Below are 19,945 nucleotides of genomic sequence, written 5' to 3' on the forward strand. Positions count from 1 at the left end.
ATTGATATTCAACATACAGTTTTATTTTCTTTGTACCTTGATTTCAACTTACATAGAAGTTGAAAAAAATCCCTATAGAAAATGTGTCTGTCGAAGAAACGGTTTTATTATTAATTTTTTTTGATTTAGTAAAAATGTTGACTCGTTTAATTTTTTTATGATGAGTTCAGTTCCTAAAAAACTTTTTATTAAATATTTTCAAGCGGGGGTGTATAGTGATTGGGGTATCTGTCTGTACCTCCTCTCGTCCGTAACATTTGGGGGTATCATCTCTTATCCGCAACTCTTCCTATATACCATTGAAGAAAATTTAATGAGACTGCACAAAATCTTTATTACATAGTCCTATTGTGAGTCTGCTGTTTTACGTTTTAATCAGATATCTCGGGTTCACCATAGCAAAACAAGCCCATAGCCATTCTTTCTATAGCATTTGGGGGTACCCATCTCTTATCTGCAACTTCTCCTTTACCGCTGAGTTAAATTTAATGATACTTTCACAGATTCTTTATTACATAGTGCAATTGTGACCTATTTTTAATTTCTGATCGGACATGTGGGGTTTCCCATAGCAAACACGGTCTATGATAATGGGGGGTGTCCATTTTTTATCTGTAACTCCTATACCAATGAGTAAAATTTAATGACACTTTCAGAGAATCTTAATAACATATAGTGCCATTGTGCATCTTCTATTTTATGTTCTGTTCGGACATATATATTTGGGGTTTATAACAGCAAAAAATGGACATTGCCATTTTTTATATATAATATAGGGGATATAGGGAATAAAATTTAATGAGACTTTCACAGAATCTTTATTTCACAGTGCCATTGTGCACCCTCTATTTTATGTTCTAATCTGACAGTTATTTGGAGTTTCCGAAAAAAAAATTATTTCGCCATTATATACATAAGAAAGCTGGGGTATCAATTTGTGAGCTTAGTACTCACAGTGCTTCTATATTTTTATAATAAGTTTTCTTATTTTTTTGTTATTAGCCCCCTACCGGTGAAAACCGGAGGGGACTAAAGTTTCCTCTGAGTCTGTCCGTCTGCTTAGCTGTCTGTCTGTCCCTCTGTCAGTCGGTCCCACTTGGTTTTCCGCACTTTTTTTCAAAACGCTTACAGATATTGAGCTGATTTTTGGTATGTGACTTTACCTTGATGAGTTACAGATCAAGTTTCCATTTCGTTCCGCTTCATTGATTTTTGACGGAATTATGGCATTTTTATTTTTTAATGGGAACCAGATTACACTTGCCGGTAGGGGACTAGTATTGCTAATGCCATACTGTCAGAATGTTTGTTTTATATTGCATTACAGATTAAAAAAAGAAACATCAATAATTAAGTTAATTGTATGGAATTTATTATGAATGAACTAAAATAAATATAATTTTTCAAACTCGCTTATGGTGGTTCTTTTCTATTGAGAAAGAGGTGATTTTAATCGAGAAGAGTTTTAATGATCCAGCATGATTATTTACCAAATATATTTATGAACATTTCTCCTTCTACAATTTGGTATTGAAAGATTGATTATTCGTTTCCAATTAAGAAAATATTGTTAATTATAATTAGTGAAAAAGAGGGCAACAATATCACAGCATATGAAGAGTTCACGTGACAGAAAAAAAAAACTTATTAGTATCGAAAAGAATAAAAAAAAAACCGGGCTGTGAAACATGAAATAATGGAATTCATACAAATGCATAAACAATGTATTTCAGTTTTGAAAATACACAAGTTTTGAGATTGTTTTTCTACAGACTGTTCACGTTAATAGGATAAGAATGTTTATACAAAAATCTTTTGCAGATGGCTAAATTAATGAATGCACACATGTAATCATACTTAGCCGTATATTGGACGGAAAATAAAACTTTTTCATCAACAAAATATTTAAAATCGACAAATCCTTGCCAGTTGAATATTTACAGCTTTGACAGTGTCTGGGTTCAGGCTTATTTTCAATTTCAACTAACGAATAAAATTTCACCAAACTGCAACATTTGTTAATTAACAATGGAATTATAAGGCAGACGCCTCTCGGTTGCTCCTTTCCAAATAAGGTACCAGTTGATGTTGTTTTTTTTTTTAATAAAAGCATAATAAATACTATGTAAATTGTGTAATTAGTTTACTGCAATTGAATTGGCAATTTTGCTTTGATATGTCCAGAAAAACAAGTTTAAATTTTATTTTAATTTACCAATTAATTGTCAGCTAGACTTGTTTGATAAAGTCATCAACCCAATTTTACTTTATTCCTGTGAAGTCTGGGGATATGAATATTTAGATATAATAGAAAAAGTACACTTAAAATTCCTGAAATTTATTCTTAACCTTAAATTTAGTACCCCAAATTGTATGGTGTATGGAGAAACAGGTAGATACCCACTGTCAATATTTATAAAATTAAAAATGATTATGTACTGGGCAAAAATTTTAACAGCCCATGAAAGTAAGCTTACAAATGTGATTTATTCATATTTTTATAGGTGTTATATCGATGGGTCGTTTGTACATCCATGGATAAAATGTGTACAATATGTGCTTGATTCTTGTGGATTGTCTTATATATGGACAAGTCGAACATTTCATAGCTTTAACTGGCTTAAGTCAATAATTAAAGATACCCTAAAAAATCAATCTGAATAAGAATGGAGAAACATTGTTTATAGTTCACCCAATTGCAAGTGTATTAATTCTAGAATTTTTAAAACAAACTTTGGTTTCGAAAATTATCTGCTGAATTTACCAAAAAATTTGAGTTACACTTACAAAACTACGAGCATGTAATCATCATTTGCCAATTGAAACAGGTAGATGGAATAATATTGATAGAAATTTAAGAATATGTACCATTTGTGATTGTAAAACTATTGGTGATGAATTTCATTATGTTATCGAGTGCAAGTTCTTTTCGAATGACAGAAAATATTTCTCTAAAATAGATATTGTAAAAATCCCAACACTTTCAAAAATGAAGTAATGAACACAAATAATGTAGAAATACAAAAATCATTGTCAAAATTTATAAAGAAAATCTTCAAAACTGTCTGTCCTTCTTGAATCTTCCAGATATATAACTGATTATATGTTTACTTCATTCTTTTCTGTTTTTCTTTATATACTTGTCTATTTTTTTTTTACCCTTAACTGAAATTTTGTTTGTATATATGTATAAATGTACCTCTTGTACCAGTGATCTGGTTTTGAGTGAATATAGAAATGGTTTAAATTGAACAAATATTCAAATCCAGACGGTACTTAAACATTCCAGGTATCTTTATTTTTCTTTATAATCTTTTTTTTCAATCCTCTATATTTTTTTTAATTATATATATATATATATATATATATATATATATATATATATATATATATATATATATATATATATATATATATATATATATATATATATATATATATATATATATATATCTGGAATGTCTAAGTTCCGTTTCGTTTTGAATATTTGTCAATACTAGCTATAGAACTAGTAATTATGAAGTGACATAGGACAATGGCAAATAATTTGTACGAACTCAATTCTGAATCCTTCCATAAACATATTTATTTATTTCAAAAATTAATTAATAATTAACGTAGAAACAGCTTAACTCCGAAAAAGTCTAAACATTTATGATTTTAACCGAAAAATTCCAAAACATAGCGAGCATTGGAATTTTTCCACAGTATTATTTCTATACAAATTGTCACCAGTTCGAATTAATAAATCTAATGGACAACAGAAGAAATTAAAATTGTCCTTAGGTCAGAGCCCAATACGGATGGATCAAACCTATTAAATAACAGTTTGCTTATATGGACAACGTTCGAGAAAAGGTATTAATTAACAAAGAAACTGGGAATTCCGTGGATTTTCCTGCATGGCAGGCAATTATTGATTAAGTTAAACCTCCGAGTAGGGATTTTTTACAGCATTTATTTAATTTAAAGGTTTGAGGATATTAATCTACCTACGTTTGAATTCATAAAAATTATTAAATTACATTATGATTTCCCTATTACATAATACTTTGATTAATGTCATCATATTAGATGCCAAAAATGCTAATATTTAAATCCTTGGACTAAACGTGTCGAATGAATAGGTGTGTATTTTAAAAGACTGTTAACTGTATAATCATATTTTTCAATATCATTGAAATCATTTTTAATTTGGACGATTATTTGATTTTTAACAATGTGATTTTAAAACAATTCTGAAGTTACTGAAATAATAAACACAGTACATCAAATATATGAAATTAAAATCTAAATCAACAATACACTGTTAAGTTCACTTGTTTAGCTACATTAAAATCTAGTCGATACATCTTAAAAAATTTTAAAAACGTCGGAAAAACCCACTGGAGCGCCAAATTAACACAGACTAAATTGTTTTGATACGTGCAACAAGCCAACACTTTATTGGAAGATCTCTTCAAATAATGAATGATATCTGTTCTGAATCAAAATTCATTGCATAAATTAATTCAGTTGTTGATATCATCAATAAATATGCTGAATTGATGCGCATATCAAATGCATTGAAGCGCACATCAATAGAATTAAAGAAAGCAACAATTGATTTGATACGCCAGTTAGTTCAATTCAATAAGTTCAATTCATGCAATTGATACACGCATCAATTCAGTTGATGCACGCATCAGTTCATTTGATGCACGCAATAATTAAATGAATGATATCTACGAATAATTAATCATATCTTCAGCTATGAGTTTATGTTGATTTGGTGCCCCATAATGCTTTGGTAAACAAAATTTCCAAACAATTTTAGATGAATTCTATTCATGCATTTTATACAAAAGACTATAAATTATGAGCAATTCAAATTATAAATTCGCAAGGTATACATTTATCAAAGGACCTTGAATCTCTTCTGATAAATTGTACAACCTATCACCTTTATTTGAAGCCTCTAAGTATCCTATATATTTAGATAAAGCCTTGATATTCTAAAAGTAGGTGACCTTCACTTTGGTTAAAACACTTTGAGGAGCCAAGATGCATTAACTGACAAATTTCCTGATTTGAAGCCCTTATTATCTTAAATATACTAAAAAAAAATAGTGGAATTCCATATGTAGGTCACAATGACCTACTTTTTGGTAAATATACTCCGAAGACCCAAAAATGCGTCGATTGACAAAGTTTGATGGTTGAAACAACAATTATTTCTGTACAATAATAAATTGTCTCTGGACATTTTTCCTGGAGAATATGGCAGGTATTTAATGTTGAAAATAAGCTACATAAACTCAATATGTTCATCTCTATATGTGTATAATACAATTTTTTCTCAGTCCAAAAAATCTTTTTTATTCTTAGTGTTTGGAGCTTCCATGAACTTCAGTAATAATGTCGATAACTTCCGTTGTTTTGTATTTTAATAGCTCAGTTCTTTAAGACAATATTTTATTTTTAATTGATAAAAAGGTTGGAGGTACATGTATGTATAGAATATTTGATGCTGAAAACCTCTAATTGGTTGTGGTGCTCTCTCAGCTTGGCAACCTTTATTTGACAAGATATACGTTGAATATACTTGTAGTACTCCTCCCCCCGGGGGTCATGATTTGAACAATTTAGAATCTACACTACCCAAGGATGCTTCCACATAAGTTTCAGCTTTTCTGGCCCAGTGGTTCTTGAGAAGAAGATTTTTAAAGATTTTTCTATATATATTTCAATGTAAAACTTGGATTCCCTATTGTTGCCCCGCCCTACCCCTGGGGGTCATGATTTGAACAATTTAGAATCTACACTACCCAAGGATGCTTCCACATAAGTTTCAGCTTTTCTGGCCCAGTGGTTCTTGAGAAGAAGATTTTTACTACATATTTCAATGTAAAAATTGGATTCCCTATTGTTGCCCCACCCTACCCCGGGGGTCATGATTTGAACAATTTAGAATCTACACTACCTCAGGATGCTTCCACATAAGTTTCAGCTTTTCTGGCCCAGTGGTTCTTGAGAAGAAGATTTTTTAATGACCCCACCCAATTTTTTTATTTTCTTGATTATCTCCCCTTTGAAGGGGACTTGGCCCTTCATTTTAACAATTTAAACTCCCCTTCACCCAAGGATGCTTTGTACCAAGTTAGGTTAAAATTGGCCCAGTGGTTCTTGAGAAGAAGTCGAAAATGTGAAAAGTTTACAGAAGGACGGACTTACGGACGACGGACAACGGGTGATCAGAAAAGCTCGGGTGAGCTAAAAAGTCTTTCGAAGCGAACGATGTCATTTTAAAGCAGGTTAATGATTGATATATAAACAAAATACACGCTTGAAGCGGGTGTGCCTGAAATTGAGTTAGGTAATTTGTGGTAAAAATAAGTAGAGGTGCCCCGTATACGAAACAAGTGCCTGTGTATTGATAACTTTTATTGAAATGAAAAGGGAATTAACTCAATTTTTTCCCCAAGTTGAAAAAAAGAATAGAGTTATTCCTCTTATCATAGATGCCACTAGATGTTTTTATTAGATAGACAATATATTTCTTGTTAATACGGTATTTTATGAATTAACATTTAAACAAATGTTTGGAAAAAACATTATTTGAAGTTGAATATATTTTATAATTAATGTAAGAGAACAAAAAAAGAAAGAATCAGTTGATATCATTTTTGTTGAACAACTGACATGAAAAAAGGTACACCATCTGCTTCTATGAAAAAAAAAACCTACCTGCCACATTGAATTTTTGAAAGTTTTGGCCTGAAAAACTATAAATTAATTTTTTTTTGCCTTAGCAGCTGTTCTACACCTACAGAAAACATTCTCTACACTTAATGGAACATGCATTTCAATTAAGAAGTTGCATAATTATCAATCTGATTAAAATAAGATTTTTGTTACGCTCCGAAATTCTGATGGTCGCTGCACAAAGATCTGATTTTCATCAGATTGCATAAATATAAATAATTTTCCGTATTTCTGTTTTTAGTGTTTTACTGTATTATTTTGTCCTAAGATTAATTAAAATAATTGTAAATTCAATCATATTTAACCATAATGTAAGCAGAAAACAATACATTAATGTCAAATTTTTCATTTTACCTAAACTTGTACATCTTTTTTCTCATCCTTACTTTTCTTCTGAGAGTCTAATTTTACAGTATTTGATTATAATAAAATACAATGAGATTGGACACAACCCCTTCCTCTTCTATATATTCCTAATTCATTAACACTCACTTGAACAGTTCACTATGTTGTAACATTTTTATTCTCTAATCTAACATCAAATGTGTATATTCATTTTTTAATGAGCACCTTTTTCTACATATAAGAATTATCTCTTTCTGTATGCTTAGTAGATATGAAATCCAATGAAAACTCTAGTCATAATACATATAATTATATGTACATGTATACTAATGTTACATTTAGCCTTTGGAAGAAAAAACATAATTCATTAACACTCACTTGAACAGTTCACTATGTTGTAACATTTTTATTCTCTAATCTAACATCAAATGTGTATATTCATTTTTTAATGTATACTAATGTTACATTTAGCCTTTGGAAGAAAAAACATAATTCATTAACACTCACTTGAACAGTTCACTATGTTGTAACATTTTTATTCTCTAATCTAACATCAAATGTGTATATTCATTTTTTAATGAGCACCTTTTTCTACATATAAGAATTATCTCTTTCTGTATGCTTAGTAGATATGAAATCCAATGAAAACTCTAGTCATAATACATATAATTATATGTACATGTATACTAATGTTACATTTAGCCTTTGGAAGAAAAAACATAATTTGTCAAAATAATATAATTATTCAAATTTATAAAATATTCTCAAAGCTACTCTCCCTTGGTTAAAAATAAAGAAAATGTATAGCAAATTTAACTTCTGCATACAAATTGAACAATACATAAACAAAATGAAAAGCTACATACTGTGGATCATTAAAATTAGTGGTAGCCAAATTTCGTGGATTGCCTAAATTTTACAGATTCGTGCGTATGTAATTTTGAATATTCTTTTAAACCTACAAAAGGAAATATGACTTTGTAACCCTAGTTCATACATTCTTGGAGGGTTTAATTCGTGGATGAGAGGTACCCACGAATTCCACAAAAATTGAGCCATCACAAAATCTAATGGTTCCACAGTATTACATCAGTGTTTCACAATCCTGCTGTATCTAATTCATCACAAGACCTTACAGAATCATCCACTCACAAATACAATAAACTTTACAAAAAATTGTATGTTTTTTTCTTAATCTCACTTTGGTGGTACAAAATTCAAGGCTTGTTTTATTACCCATTAAAAGTTGAACTTCAATATCTCGAACACTGATATCTCGAATACCATGGATATGTCAAAGTGATTTAGAAGTCCCAACCACTTATTCTTCAAGTTTTTTTTACCCCTAATATCTCGAATCCTCCGTTATCTCAAAGTTTTTTCTTGGTCCCATCGAGTTCAAAAAACTGAGGTTTGACTGTACAAACCATTCAAAATAACTGTGTATTTTTAACTACATTTTAATAAGAATACTGGCCAAATTTCATAAACACACAGAAGAGATTCATGCCCTATAAATTCAATACCTTTGTGGACATACATACAATTAATGCAGTGAAGTACTGTAGAAACATACTCAAGAGAATGTAATTCTCCAAAAAAAAAAAAAAAATTAAATAGTGCTACCATTTTTTTTTCATTTGTCAGAATCACTTTTCAAAACTTTGTTTAAGCATGTGAATTCTTCAAAAATATTGCTGACTCTCTGTGCATTTAAAACTAAATGGAAAAGTTGCCACTGCAAATAAGTGAATTAACTCAAAAAATTGTCAGGAGTCAGTTAATTTTGAAATCTCCACAGCAGAACTGCCATATATTGATATAAAAAAACACAATATAAAACCAGATTTATCTGACAACCTTCCAATGTCATTAATTAGATAATATATGTAATGATAATTATTGCATAGTTAACAAAGGCTAGGAAGCAGAATACATGGATGCCCCCGCTGACCTGGAAGTTTTAGGTATGTGAAAGTTCAAGAACGTGAAAATAAAATATATTGCTGTTTTCTGGAATAAGTTGTCTATGCCACAACATACTTAAGCTGCATGAAATGGTGGTCACTTACAAACAAAGAAGTCTGAAAAAAGGTCCAAAAACAGTGAATAGTTAGAGATTTTGAAAGTCTACTTTTGTAATGAGAGGTCCATGGGCCACATTGCTCACCTGAGTCACTATGGCCCTGCTGTTCTTTTTTCCCTATATATTCCTATGCAAAACTCTGATCATCTATCGTGATCCGACTCTACACCTGGGATAATAAACATGGCTTTGTTGTTCTTAAGAGCAAGACTTTTCAAGATTTTTTTCACATTTATTTCTAATTAAAACTGTGATCGCTCATTGTGACCCTACCTTTCCCCTAGGGGTCATGATTTGAACAAACTAGAATCTACAATATGTGATGATGCTTCAATATAAATAAGACTAATCATGGCTTGGTTGTTCTTGAAAAGATTTTTATTTTTTCTAACATATTCTCATGAAAAAAATTGATTACCCATTGTGGACCCACCCTACCCCAGATGTCATGATTTGAACAAACTTGATTAAGAATATACAATGAAGCTTATACATAAGTTTCATCTTTTCTGGTACATTGGTTCTTGTGAAGTAGATTTTTGAAAGATGCCATATAATTTTCACTTATTCTTAGTCATCTCCCTTTGATGGAGAGTGTGACCTTTCATTTGAATAAACATGTATCCTCTTCACCAAAGGATGCTCTTTGAAATTGACCCAGTGGTTCTTATAAAGTCAAAATCAGCTCATTATCTAGTATATCTAAAGGTGTAGCAAAAAAAGTCCAGAAAACTTATTATGACTGGATGACAGAATGTCAGACGGAAAGGGATAACACTATATATCCCGGCCATTTCATGGTGGGGGCATAAAAAAGACAAATTACAAGCTCAATGTTCTTTTGGAGGAAAAATGGCTATTTTTAAACACTAAATTTTTGCTTCTTTATCATATTTACGTCATGAACTTCAATCTTTATATTTGAGATATAAATCATATGCAGAGAACATCACAGTTATAATATACATGTACAAATCTAAATACAAAATCTACAAATTTAAATACAACAGATAAATATATGTAAAAATAGGGGGAAAAAACAACTGTATACTATAACATAATTGTATATATTTACATGTATAATTTAATTCAGTTCAGCTTTGCTGAAAAATGCATGTGTATACATATGTAACAATATTTATTAAAAAAAAAAAATTGGGAAAAAAATTAAACCTAATAAAAAAAATGTTTTAAAACTTAAAGAGAGAGAAGAAAAATCAATCTACTTTGTGAAGCTACCTACAATTTCAAGTGCTTAAAAATAAATGTAATGCATGAAGAGTCATGAAGATGCATGAAGATTTTAATATTTTTTTCTCTTGTTCATTACAAAGAAACACAAAACATCCAAAAAAAAAAAAAAAAAAAAAAAAAAAAAAAATAACAACAACATAAAACTGCAAAGTAAATAATACTTCTGAGAGTACAATGTTAAGTCTTTGCCCTATATTTAGTACATATTTGCTAAATCTGTATCAAAGATTACTGTAGAGTGAAAATGAATTTGAATTTAAATTGAATTTATATTATTAAAAAAAATTACAACCATAAATTGATGGCACAAATGTAAACTGATGTTTAAATGACAGAGATCAAAAATACTGTATATAAAGTGAAGATATCAAAATCTTGTTCTCATTCACTTAATGCTTGCACTGAGTAACTCCTGTTTAACTGAGATTATAAAGGAATAGTTGTTCATACAAGTAAATGCTTGTCATGGCACACACCATAAATGCTGTATTGCGAAATTCTGATATCAAAAAAAATAATTCAATATGACAATAAATTTGCAAAAAAATTGAAAAAAAAATACATGTATATTTGTATGTACATGCAATAAATTGCAAATTCAAGGAAAATGTCCCCTAAAAGAAAAAGAAAAATGACTTTTCAGTGATAAGTCCCTTTACTGGTTTTAGAAATAGCCTCATGTCTTGGATTCCTGAAATCCCAAGGATCAGGAGTACGAGAATCCCTCTTCAACCTAGGATCACCTTTCTCAGAGACACTTTGCTCTCGTGAATAGCTACCTTCCCTCACCTCACGCGAAGCACTGCCCTCTCTAGGTCTTCCTCTATCCTTCAGTTCTTGGTTATAATTATATGCCTCCTGTGCTGGAATTTGACCCCCTCTTTGATCTCTCCCTCTGACATCTGAACTGGAGTAATGTTTCTTGTAAGGCTGTCTTGGAGAAGGGGGTGGTACCAGATCTGATTGTGAACTTGCCCTATGCTGATATTGTGCATGTGATTGGTCATGCTGGCTTTTGTTCCCTTGTCTATCACTGTAGTAATTAGAGGGTAGGTGTGGCCTGTCATAAGACCTTGAGTGATAGGAGCTATGGTCACTATCATAGGAGGACACAGATGTTGGAGGTCTCTCATTTGGGTAGTGGGGAGGTGGAGATCTATACTGCTGGTAGTGGGGCAAGTTGTGAGAATGCACTGTATGGGAAGACCCAGGATGTGGGACTGTAGTATTGCATTGAAGAATGGGGCCCCCAGGAGTAGAGGCCTGTGTAGAATGACCAAATGAATCTGATGGTGCATTGTATTGTGGTGATGTTTGAGAAGGGAGGTAATTCTGGGAATTATTCTGTTGGTAGTCATGATTGGGAACATTTAAAGATGATGGGGGCTTTCTGGTGTCACCCATTTGGGTCTGGGTAGGTTGCCTATGTGGAGGGGGTAATGGTGGTGGGGGTGGGGGAATATTCTCGTAGACAGGGTGTGGGGTTCTTCTTTCAGATCCAGTGTCCCCTAGTTTCCTCCATACAACCTGAAAGAAAATGCAATTAATACCTTTTATAGTTCCAATCACGGCATAATGCAATTTGAATATACATAAAACTAAAGAAATATATGGTAGTACATGAATAGACACTGTATATGCTAAAATAAAATGGCTATATACAATCCATATTTTAACATTGTGACATTGATACAGACTAAATGGCCTACAGACAATAAGAAGTTGTTAAGAATTAAAATACTGCTGGTTTGCAAAATGCAGGTAAAATTCTTTTCTGAAATACACAGATACAAATGTAAAATATATGATAAAAATTGTAGGACACCAGTGTAATTTGGCAATCTAATATGTACATATATTATACATTGTACTTGTATACATAACATCTACTGCTGAACTTACATTGCACATTTCTCTGACAATGGCCTTTTCTTTATCATCTAGATTTTCACCACCAACCTCCGTCTTAGGGCGTTCTAACTGTTCATGGACTTCCAACACCTAAAATTTAAGTACATCAGTAAACAAAATAAAAGTTCACTACCGCATTAGTACTAATAATAAGTTTCAGATCAAAACTTTTACTCTTTAATGTGAATGGTATTTTTCACCTGACCTTTTTTTTCTATGTATAAATGAACAGTACCTTCATAGCATGTACAACAGCCTCTGGTTTAGAAGGGGTCTCTGCCAGAGTGCTGGGGGTACTCGGGGTGGAGGAATTCTGGTCCCCACCATTTTTCCCCACTGGTGTGCCTCTTTGTTCAGTGGGAAAAAGGCTCTGCTATCAAAATATTGAACACAGTTTTGAGAAAACTGAAGACAAGTACATTTATCTCCATAAGATATTTTACAAAGAAAAAATCAATTCTGTGAAACTAAAGGGTACCTTCTGATATTCTTTAAATATCAAATGTCATTGTTAGATAATTTTGAACATTTTATCAACATTCTAATATTAGTGTGGTACCTAATCTTCATTCATGCACATGTTATTGTACAACTGATATAAATGTACAGTGTTTAACTTATCATTGGTTTCAATAACAAGCATTCAATTCCTCACTGATTAACATTTTTAACTTACCATGGCTTTAAATGAAAAATTTTGACCTACATTGTTGACTTAACCACAGTTTGGTTGGAGAATCCTAATTTACCTCTACCACTTGTTCAAATAAATCCTTCGACTTACCACTCATTTGAATGAAGAATCTTTGAATTACAACTGGTTTAATTTGAATACATGTAAATCACCACTTGTTTAAAAAGAAACATTTATTCACCACTGGTTTACTGTTGTCATTGCATTTACTTTGGCTATATTGAAATTCAAGGGACCAACATATTTTTTTACAATATAACCAGTTTTAAATAAGTGTAATTGGCCTATGAAGACTTAAAATCCTGATCTAAAACATGTTGACAAACCTGAAGCAATGTCAAATTTACAAGGCTTTAATAGTGAAATGAAATAGTTAGTTCATGAAATATTTACCAATGTGAAAAAGTCCAACATTTCTAATCTCTACATAATTTCCTGATCTTTTTCTTTTTTCGTTAGGGAAAAAATCACCCGACTGAAAGCTTCAATAACAGCAACACACTGTTTGTACATGTATATCATTGCTAGTGTGTGCTCAAATTGATCCCAAAATCCTTTGCTTATTTGGATTTATATTTCACATTTTTATTTATGACAGACATTACTTCACTTTAATTAATATGTAAAGACATTTTTTTTTCTTGTGGATTAGCCATGGTCATCAACCGTGATAACAACTGGCCAGGTGAAGTTCAATAGTATAGCAGTTATAAAAACAACTCAAAATCAGCTCACTGGACCGATAATTTACTTTAATATAAGTGATTTCAATTTAACTGATATTTTATTGCAAAGATAATAATAAATTGAGACAGGGGATTTAGTTTTTCTTCAAAATGAGTGATATCTCAAAATAAGCAATTTCAACATAAGTGGAGTGGGTTGCATTTGTTAAACTACAATAATCCATCTTAACACTGGCAAACTGGAAAACCTCAGCCTACATGTACTATTAACCTTCAACTCACCACTAGCTTATCCATTTTCTTACTACCATGAATTAACCTGAACCCCCTCAGTTTACTATTAGTTTAATAACAGGAAATCTTTATCTTACCACTGGTTTGACTGGAGAACCTCGGAGTTGTTGGTGAGAGGGAGGACTCTGTGACTGTTTATCATTGGTTGAACTTGGAAATCTTTGAGCCGTCTTCTAGAATAATGGACATATCATTTAATAAAATCAAATAAAAATTACTTTCATTTTACTTTTATTGAAAAAAAGGTGTTAAAAATATATAATTTAATTCTGATTGTAATGTGCCATTTGATTGGATAAAAAAAATTACTTTATATCGTATAAACTGTGTTGCCTACATCACAATGACTTGCGTCGAGCCACTTGACTTTACATTTAAATTGTGCACAATTTGAAGTCATCTTATAATAGCAATTGTCTCATTTTCTTTTATTATACTTTCATGTTAAATACTAAAATCTGATTGGTTTTGGCGCATTTAACAATCTGTAATGTTACCCTCAGCGTTAGCAACACACTTGACAACAGGTAACATTACGAAAATGTCACATGCGTTCAAATCATGCGTGTACGGTTCACCGTAGAATTCTCAAATTGTGCGTTTGAAAGAAGCCGAATAAACGACATCAATAAAAGCTTGCGTCCGATGTAGCTTACTTGAAAACAACAAATGACAGACAAAACATCCTTGCGAGTGCTAACTTTAGGTGATAAAGGACTTTTTGAGTAGCAAACAAACAATAAAGAGGTTGGTAAATCTTTTCCGAAGCTTTCTTATTGAGAAAAATAGAAGCGGGGAGTTTGAAAGCTTTCTAAGCATGAACTTAACGACGATCTCCGAATTTTTTTGAGACATCCAAAATCAATATGACATTCAGTATAATAAAATAAATAGTGCACGTTTTTGAGGGTATCAGTTGAAATTGACACCCCTCGGAAAACCATTGTCAACCTCCGCTGACGCGTCAGTTGACAATGGTTTTCCTTGGGGTGTCAATTTCAACTGTTACCCTCAAAAACGTGCACTATCTATATAATACTAAATGAATGAAAATTAAATAATAAGAAATGAATTTAATACCAACCCATTTTATATGGTATAAACTAGGTTGGAAAAGTTTAAGCTTTTTCATAAACCGCTTCACAGTTTATAAAGCGTAGACTGCCCCAACCCAGTTTATACCATATAAATTGGGTTGCTATTAAATTCATTCCTTATATAAGTTAAAATGATTTGAAGAAAAAATTTAAGCTACAGCATGTACTGATATCATATCCAGTCTTCACCAGAATTTGCCAACCGCTACAAGTGACTAACACAAGTCACCAGATTATTCCTATTTAATTGAACATTTTTTTTTTAAATCATTTTTAATTCTCGTGGAAGATCCCCATATAGAAACATGAAAAAAAAATATGCATCAAAATTCATTCATATTGCTATTTATTGGTCAGACCTCTATCTTTCCATACAAATTTCTTTGTGTGGTGAGTTCTGCTGAAGACTGATTAATGTATATCCAGTATTTTAGAATACAAAAAAAAGTCATAAATCTTAACGGTTTGTTCATTCATATTGCTATTTATTGGTCAGACCTCTATCTTTCCATACAAATTTCTTTGTGTGGTGAGTTCTGCTGAAGACTGATTAATGTATATCCAGTATTTTAGAATACAAAAAAAGTCATAAATCTTAACGGTTTGTACCTGTAAAACTGATTTCTCTTTTTCCAGCTGTTTAACTTGAGTCTCTAACTGCTGTATGTAACCTTGACCTGAATCTGCAGAAAAAAATTTCATTTTGAAAGGGAAAATAAATAATTTATTCCAATCAAATATTTTATCAAGATTTAGCTCTGAGAAATGTTGGACGATTGGTTTGTTCATTTGATGAAATGGAGAGAATCACAGTTCAAAGATGCCCAACTAGTGAATAACAAATGTTTCAACATAGCATTCAATGTTACAAATAATGATCATCTTTATATATAGTGTTCCCAGAAATTTTTAAAAATTTTTTTGAGATATATTTTTTAAAATAAATTGTAAAAATAAAATAATATAAAATATAATTTTTATCAAAGGTCATTTCCTTCTTTCCTAAACTATGTGCAGTTTTCAAAAATAAATGCCACCTTATTTTTTACCTTCTTTGATTTCTGCAGAAAAGTTAATACCACAAGGAAAAAAGTACTTCTACAGTATTACAAAAAATTCTCAATAATTTCAGCTAGGGAACAATATGCTGTAATACATGTTGTGTACACTATATTTAGATCTAAAATGTAAATGCTATCATGTTAAATGTGAATTATTATTGCATTCAATAATTATAGTCACATTTAAATGTAGGAATTTTGATTTAATTGTATAAACCTCTCCTGTTCAATTCATTGGTAACAGCTACATCAGGAATCTGAGGTGACTGTACACTTTCTTCATTCCCAGCTGTTGTACTATTACTGCTACCATCCCCATCATCTCTTGTCTGGGTAAAATGAACACGTTCCTGATCAAGATACAAACAAAGCTCTTTAAGCTCCATGTTCTCCGAGATAAGTTCATCCTGTTTGCTTTCCAGAGCTTTCAGTTTATCTTGGTAAGCGGACACTTCACTTCTCATGACTGAAGCAGTGTATCGACCAAAACGCTGCCACTCACGAGCCAACTTTCTGCTTCTTTGCCTGTCATCATCCAGAAAGCAACACAAGTCTCTCAGTTCTTGATTGTCATCCTGTAACTTCTGGTTTATATCTTTCAAACCCCTCATTTCCAGATTGTAAACCTGAATACGTCGATTTACGTCCTTGATGATACCACTGTGTTCTGCAATGATTGACCTGTTTTCCGACTCAAGACGTCGCACCATGCGCAAGAGATCCTCTACTCCCTTTCTTCGGAGTTCCTCGTCACTCTGTTTACCAATAGATGCTCCATACTGACTGGGAGTAATCGGTTTGTACGGTCCTGGCCCCGGTGAATTCTGCGTCGGTACAGGAGTACTTCGAGCACTAGACCCTGCGGACGGCACTGACGAAACACTCATTTTAACCATGTAGCCAGTTAAATTTTTCTCTTGTCTAAAAGAAATTGTTGACTTGTCAATGTTGAGAATGAAAGTTCAAACAATCAAAACAAAGCAACACGTCAAAGGATTCGACGTTTTAGACAGAAAGCAATCGCACGTTAATTCAATTTGATTATTAATTTTTTTCCAAGCTGTAGCATAACTCTTTTCAGTTAGGGCCTACTCAGTCTGAAAATTTGTTGATAACTTGATTGTCCCAACGACCCAAGTTCAGTAACACTAACATGGCTGACACATGTTTACTTCCGTTTAAGCCGGTGTTTTCCCGGTAGATGGCAGGTTGATAAAAAAAATTTAAAATTAATCCATACATAAAATGATTCGTGCTTACTGTCAGGCGTAGACTGGTACATGTATATGTCAGGCGCAGATCCAGGAATTTTTTCCAGAAGGGGAGGGGGGAATCAGAATCAGAAAGAAACTGGGGGGATAAGCCGAGCCATATGCCTACATAACGATCGATAAAAAAATCAGTAAATTCATTTTTAAAAAATTTCACTTTTTGTTGAATTAATGTAATGCTTATTACCATTTGCATACAAATTTGACAAAACCTGAATACTGTAACAGCGAAAATGATCCTGATTAACACAAAAAAATGGCATCACGCTCAATTTTCACAAATACTGACATAAATTGGATGATATAACTACATTTTTTAAATAGAGTGGGTCATCGTACCATTTTTTTGAGAACGATTAAAGGCAATGGAAAGATGTTGCTTTTTACACTTGCAAAAATTTGGTACGAAGACCCACTCTACATTAAAAATTAAGTTAACTTACTTAAATGTTCACCGTGGTCTTAAAAAATTCTAAGTCCAAATACGCTTGCTAAATATAGAGAACTGTATGCTATTTAAATGGGTATGTAAGTGTGACTCCGTGGTATAGTGGTTAGCGAGGAGCTCTTTAAAGGGATGTTTATTGAGGAAAGTGTTCGATTCATGATTTTTTTTTTATTTTTTGGGGAGGGGGTTAATTTTGTTTTACTTTATAAAAAATGTCTATAGGAATAACATATTTTTCACTGGAAATTATATATATATATATATATATATATATATATATATATATATATATATATATATATATATATATATATATATATATATATATATATATATATATATATATATATATACATCCCAAGAAATCCCGTCCGATTTAGCTTTGAGCTGAACTCAATACAAGTGCTATTAACGCTAATCACCGATATTCCCCTAAGAGTGATTCGAGACAATTTATGGCAGAATCTTCTAGAGGTGGATCTAAAAAAAAAAATACTTTTACAAATATTTTCCTCGGATGTCATTGATAATTATAGCATTTATTTCCTTTAATATGCTCAATATTATTTTGCTACCACGCGTTCTTCTACCTTTTTGCATGTGGAATATATTTAAATTTTATTTAGATTTAATTAAATTTATCTTGAAATTTAGCGATTTCTTTTTTATTATAGCCTTAAAATATTTTTAAATCTAAGGAGAATCTATAGTGTACAAGTCCCTCTAAGACACAGTTATGAGTTACCCCATACCCTGCATACCCTACATACCCCTTGAGAAGAAGGTAAACATGGCCTATTTACACCCTTCCTACTACGCATTCAAAGGCAATATTTCTCAATATTTGAAATTTTAATTCTTTTCCCCCAGACACTCTCCTTCCCATATATGCCCTAAAATCAGCCCATTCCACCCCGTATACATCCGAAGACATATTTATGAAAAAACCTGTGTTTTTATATGGCACTACTTGCGTGGTCAATGAAAAGGGGGGTAAAATTAGTAACCTGTGATACGCTTATACTTTCTAAAAAAAAAAAAAAAAAAAAAAAAATAAGGGTTACAAACTCAAACATGTATTTTAATTTCCTTTTTATTTTAATTTGTTTATCGTTTACTCGTTTATTTTCTATAATTATATGTTTCATTTTAAACTCGTTATTATTATTGAGCACGTATAGGAAATTGAAATCACGCCCCCCCCCTCCAATGAAAGGCCTTATATTGTTCTTTTAAAGCTTTAATTTTAAATCTGAAAAAAATGTTGGATCCTTCCCTCAACAGTGCTGCCATCATTTGTCTCGCATCACTCTCATGGGTAACATAAAGATTAGCGTTAATTGCGCTTTGATTGAATTCAGTCTAAAGCAACACCGGAGAAAATCCACAGAATTTCTTCCCATGTAACAAGATCAAAAAGCCCCCCCTTTTTTTCAGGTTTTTTTTCTTGAATTGATTTTTTAAAATATGCATATTTTTTTCTATGTTTCGGATTGAGTGAAATTCGTGAAAAACGGAGAGCTCCTTATTTAAAAGCTTGCCATTTCACTTGTAAGCATTATCCATGCGAACGCAGTTTTGAAATCCAGATATTTGACTATATAAGACACAATCCAAAGCCAAGTAAATTCTTCTTAACCGTAACAAGATCAAAAAGCCCCCCCCTTTTTTTCAGGTTTTTTTTTCTTGAATTGATTTTTAAAAATATGCATATTTTTTCCTATGTTTCGGATTGAGTGAAATTCGTGAAAAACGGAGAGCTCCTTATTTAAAATCTTGCCATTTCACTTGTAAGCATTATCCATGCGAACGCAGTTTTGAAATCCAGATATTTGACTATATAAGACACAATCCAAAGCCAAGTAAATTCTTCTTAACCATGATGTGTGTGTGTGTGTGTGTGTGTGTGTGTGTGTGTGTGTGAGAGAGAGAGAGAGAGAGAGAGAGAGAGAGAGAGGGAGAGAGAGAGAGGGGGTGTGTGTAGGTGTGTGTGTGTGTGTGTGTGTGTAGTAATGAACTCATTTACAGTAAATTATCTAAAATGAGGGATTAAA

General features: G+C 31.8%; 1 protein-coding gene across 2 annotated transcripts; it reads right to left on the reverse strand.

The window, feature by feature from the left end:
• Positions 1 to 11,010: 11,010 nt before the first annotated feature.
• LOC133182357 (coiled-coil domain-containing protein 85C-B-like) lies at positions 11,011 to 17,085 on the reverse strand. Of its 2 annotated transcripts, none has more exons than XM_061317170.1 (6): positions 16,390 to 17,085; positions 15,721 to 15,794; positions 14,092 to 14,187; positions 12,576 to 12,710; positions 12,332 to 12,430; positions 11,011 to 11,956 (listed from the first exon to the last, which is right to left on the reverse strand). In XM_061317170.1, the coding sequence occupies exons 1-6, from the start codon at positions 17,066 to 17,068 to the stop codon at positions 11,069 to 11,071; spliced, it is 1,971 nt and encodes a 656-aa protein (XP_061173154.1). In that variant the 5' UTR covers positions 17,069 to 17,085; the 3' UTR covers positions 11,011 to 11,068. The 2 variants fall into 2 exon arrangements, with proteins under 2 accessions (XP_061173154.1, XP_061173155.1); XM_061317171.1 differs by having other exon boundaries at positions 12,576 to 12,713.
• Between the last annotated feature and the right edge of the window lie 2,860 nt (positions 17,086 to 19,945).

Source organism: Saccostrea echinata, unplaced genomic scaffold (genome assembly GCF_033153115.1).
Source record: "Saccostrea echinata isolate AGI-Se365-2 ecotype Australia unplaced genomic scaffold, CSIRO_AGI_Sech_v1 ptg000009l, whole genome shotgun sequence".
Lineage (NCBI taxonomy): Eukaryota > Metazoa > Mollusca > Bivalvia > Ostreida > Ostreidae > Saccostrea > Saccostrea echinata.

Bases quoted from the DNA above. Each gene is read 5' to 3' on its own strand.
- LOC133182357 (XM_061317171.1), bottom strand. From the start codon at position 17,068: ATGGTTAAAATGAGTGTTTCGTCAGTGCCGTCCGCAGGGTCTAGTGCT. The intron at 14,188-15,720 runs GTACAAACCGTT...CCATTATTCTAG, and splicing joins AAGAGAAATCAGTTTTACAG to AAGACGGCTCAAAGATTTCC. The intron at 11,957-12,331 runs GTAAGTTCAGCA...ATTTTCTTTCAG, and splicing joins TTGTCAGAGAAATGTGCAAT to GTTGTATGGAGGAAACTAGG.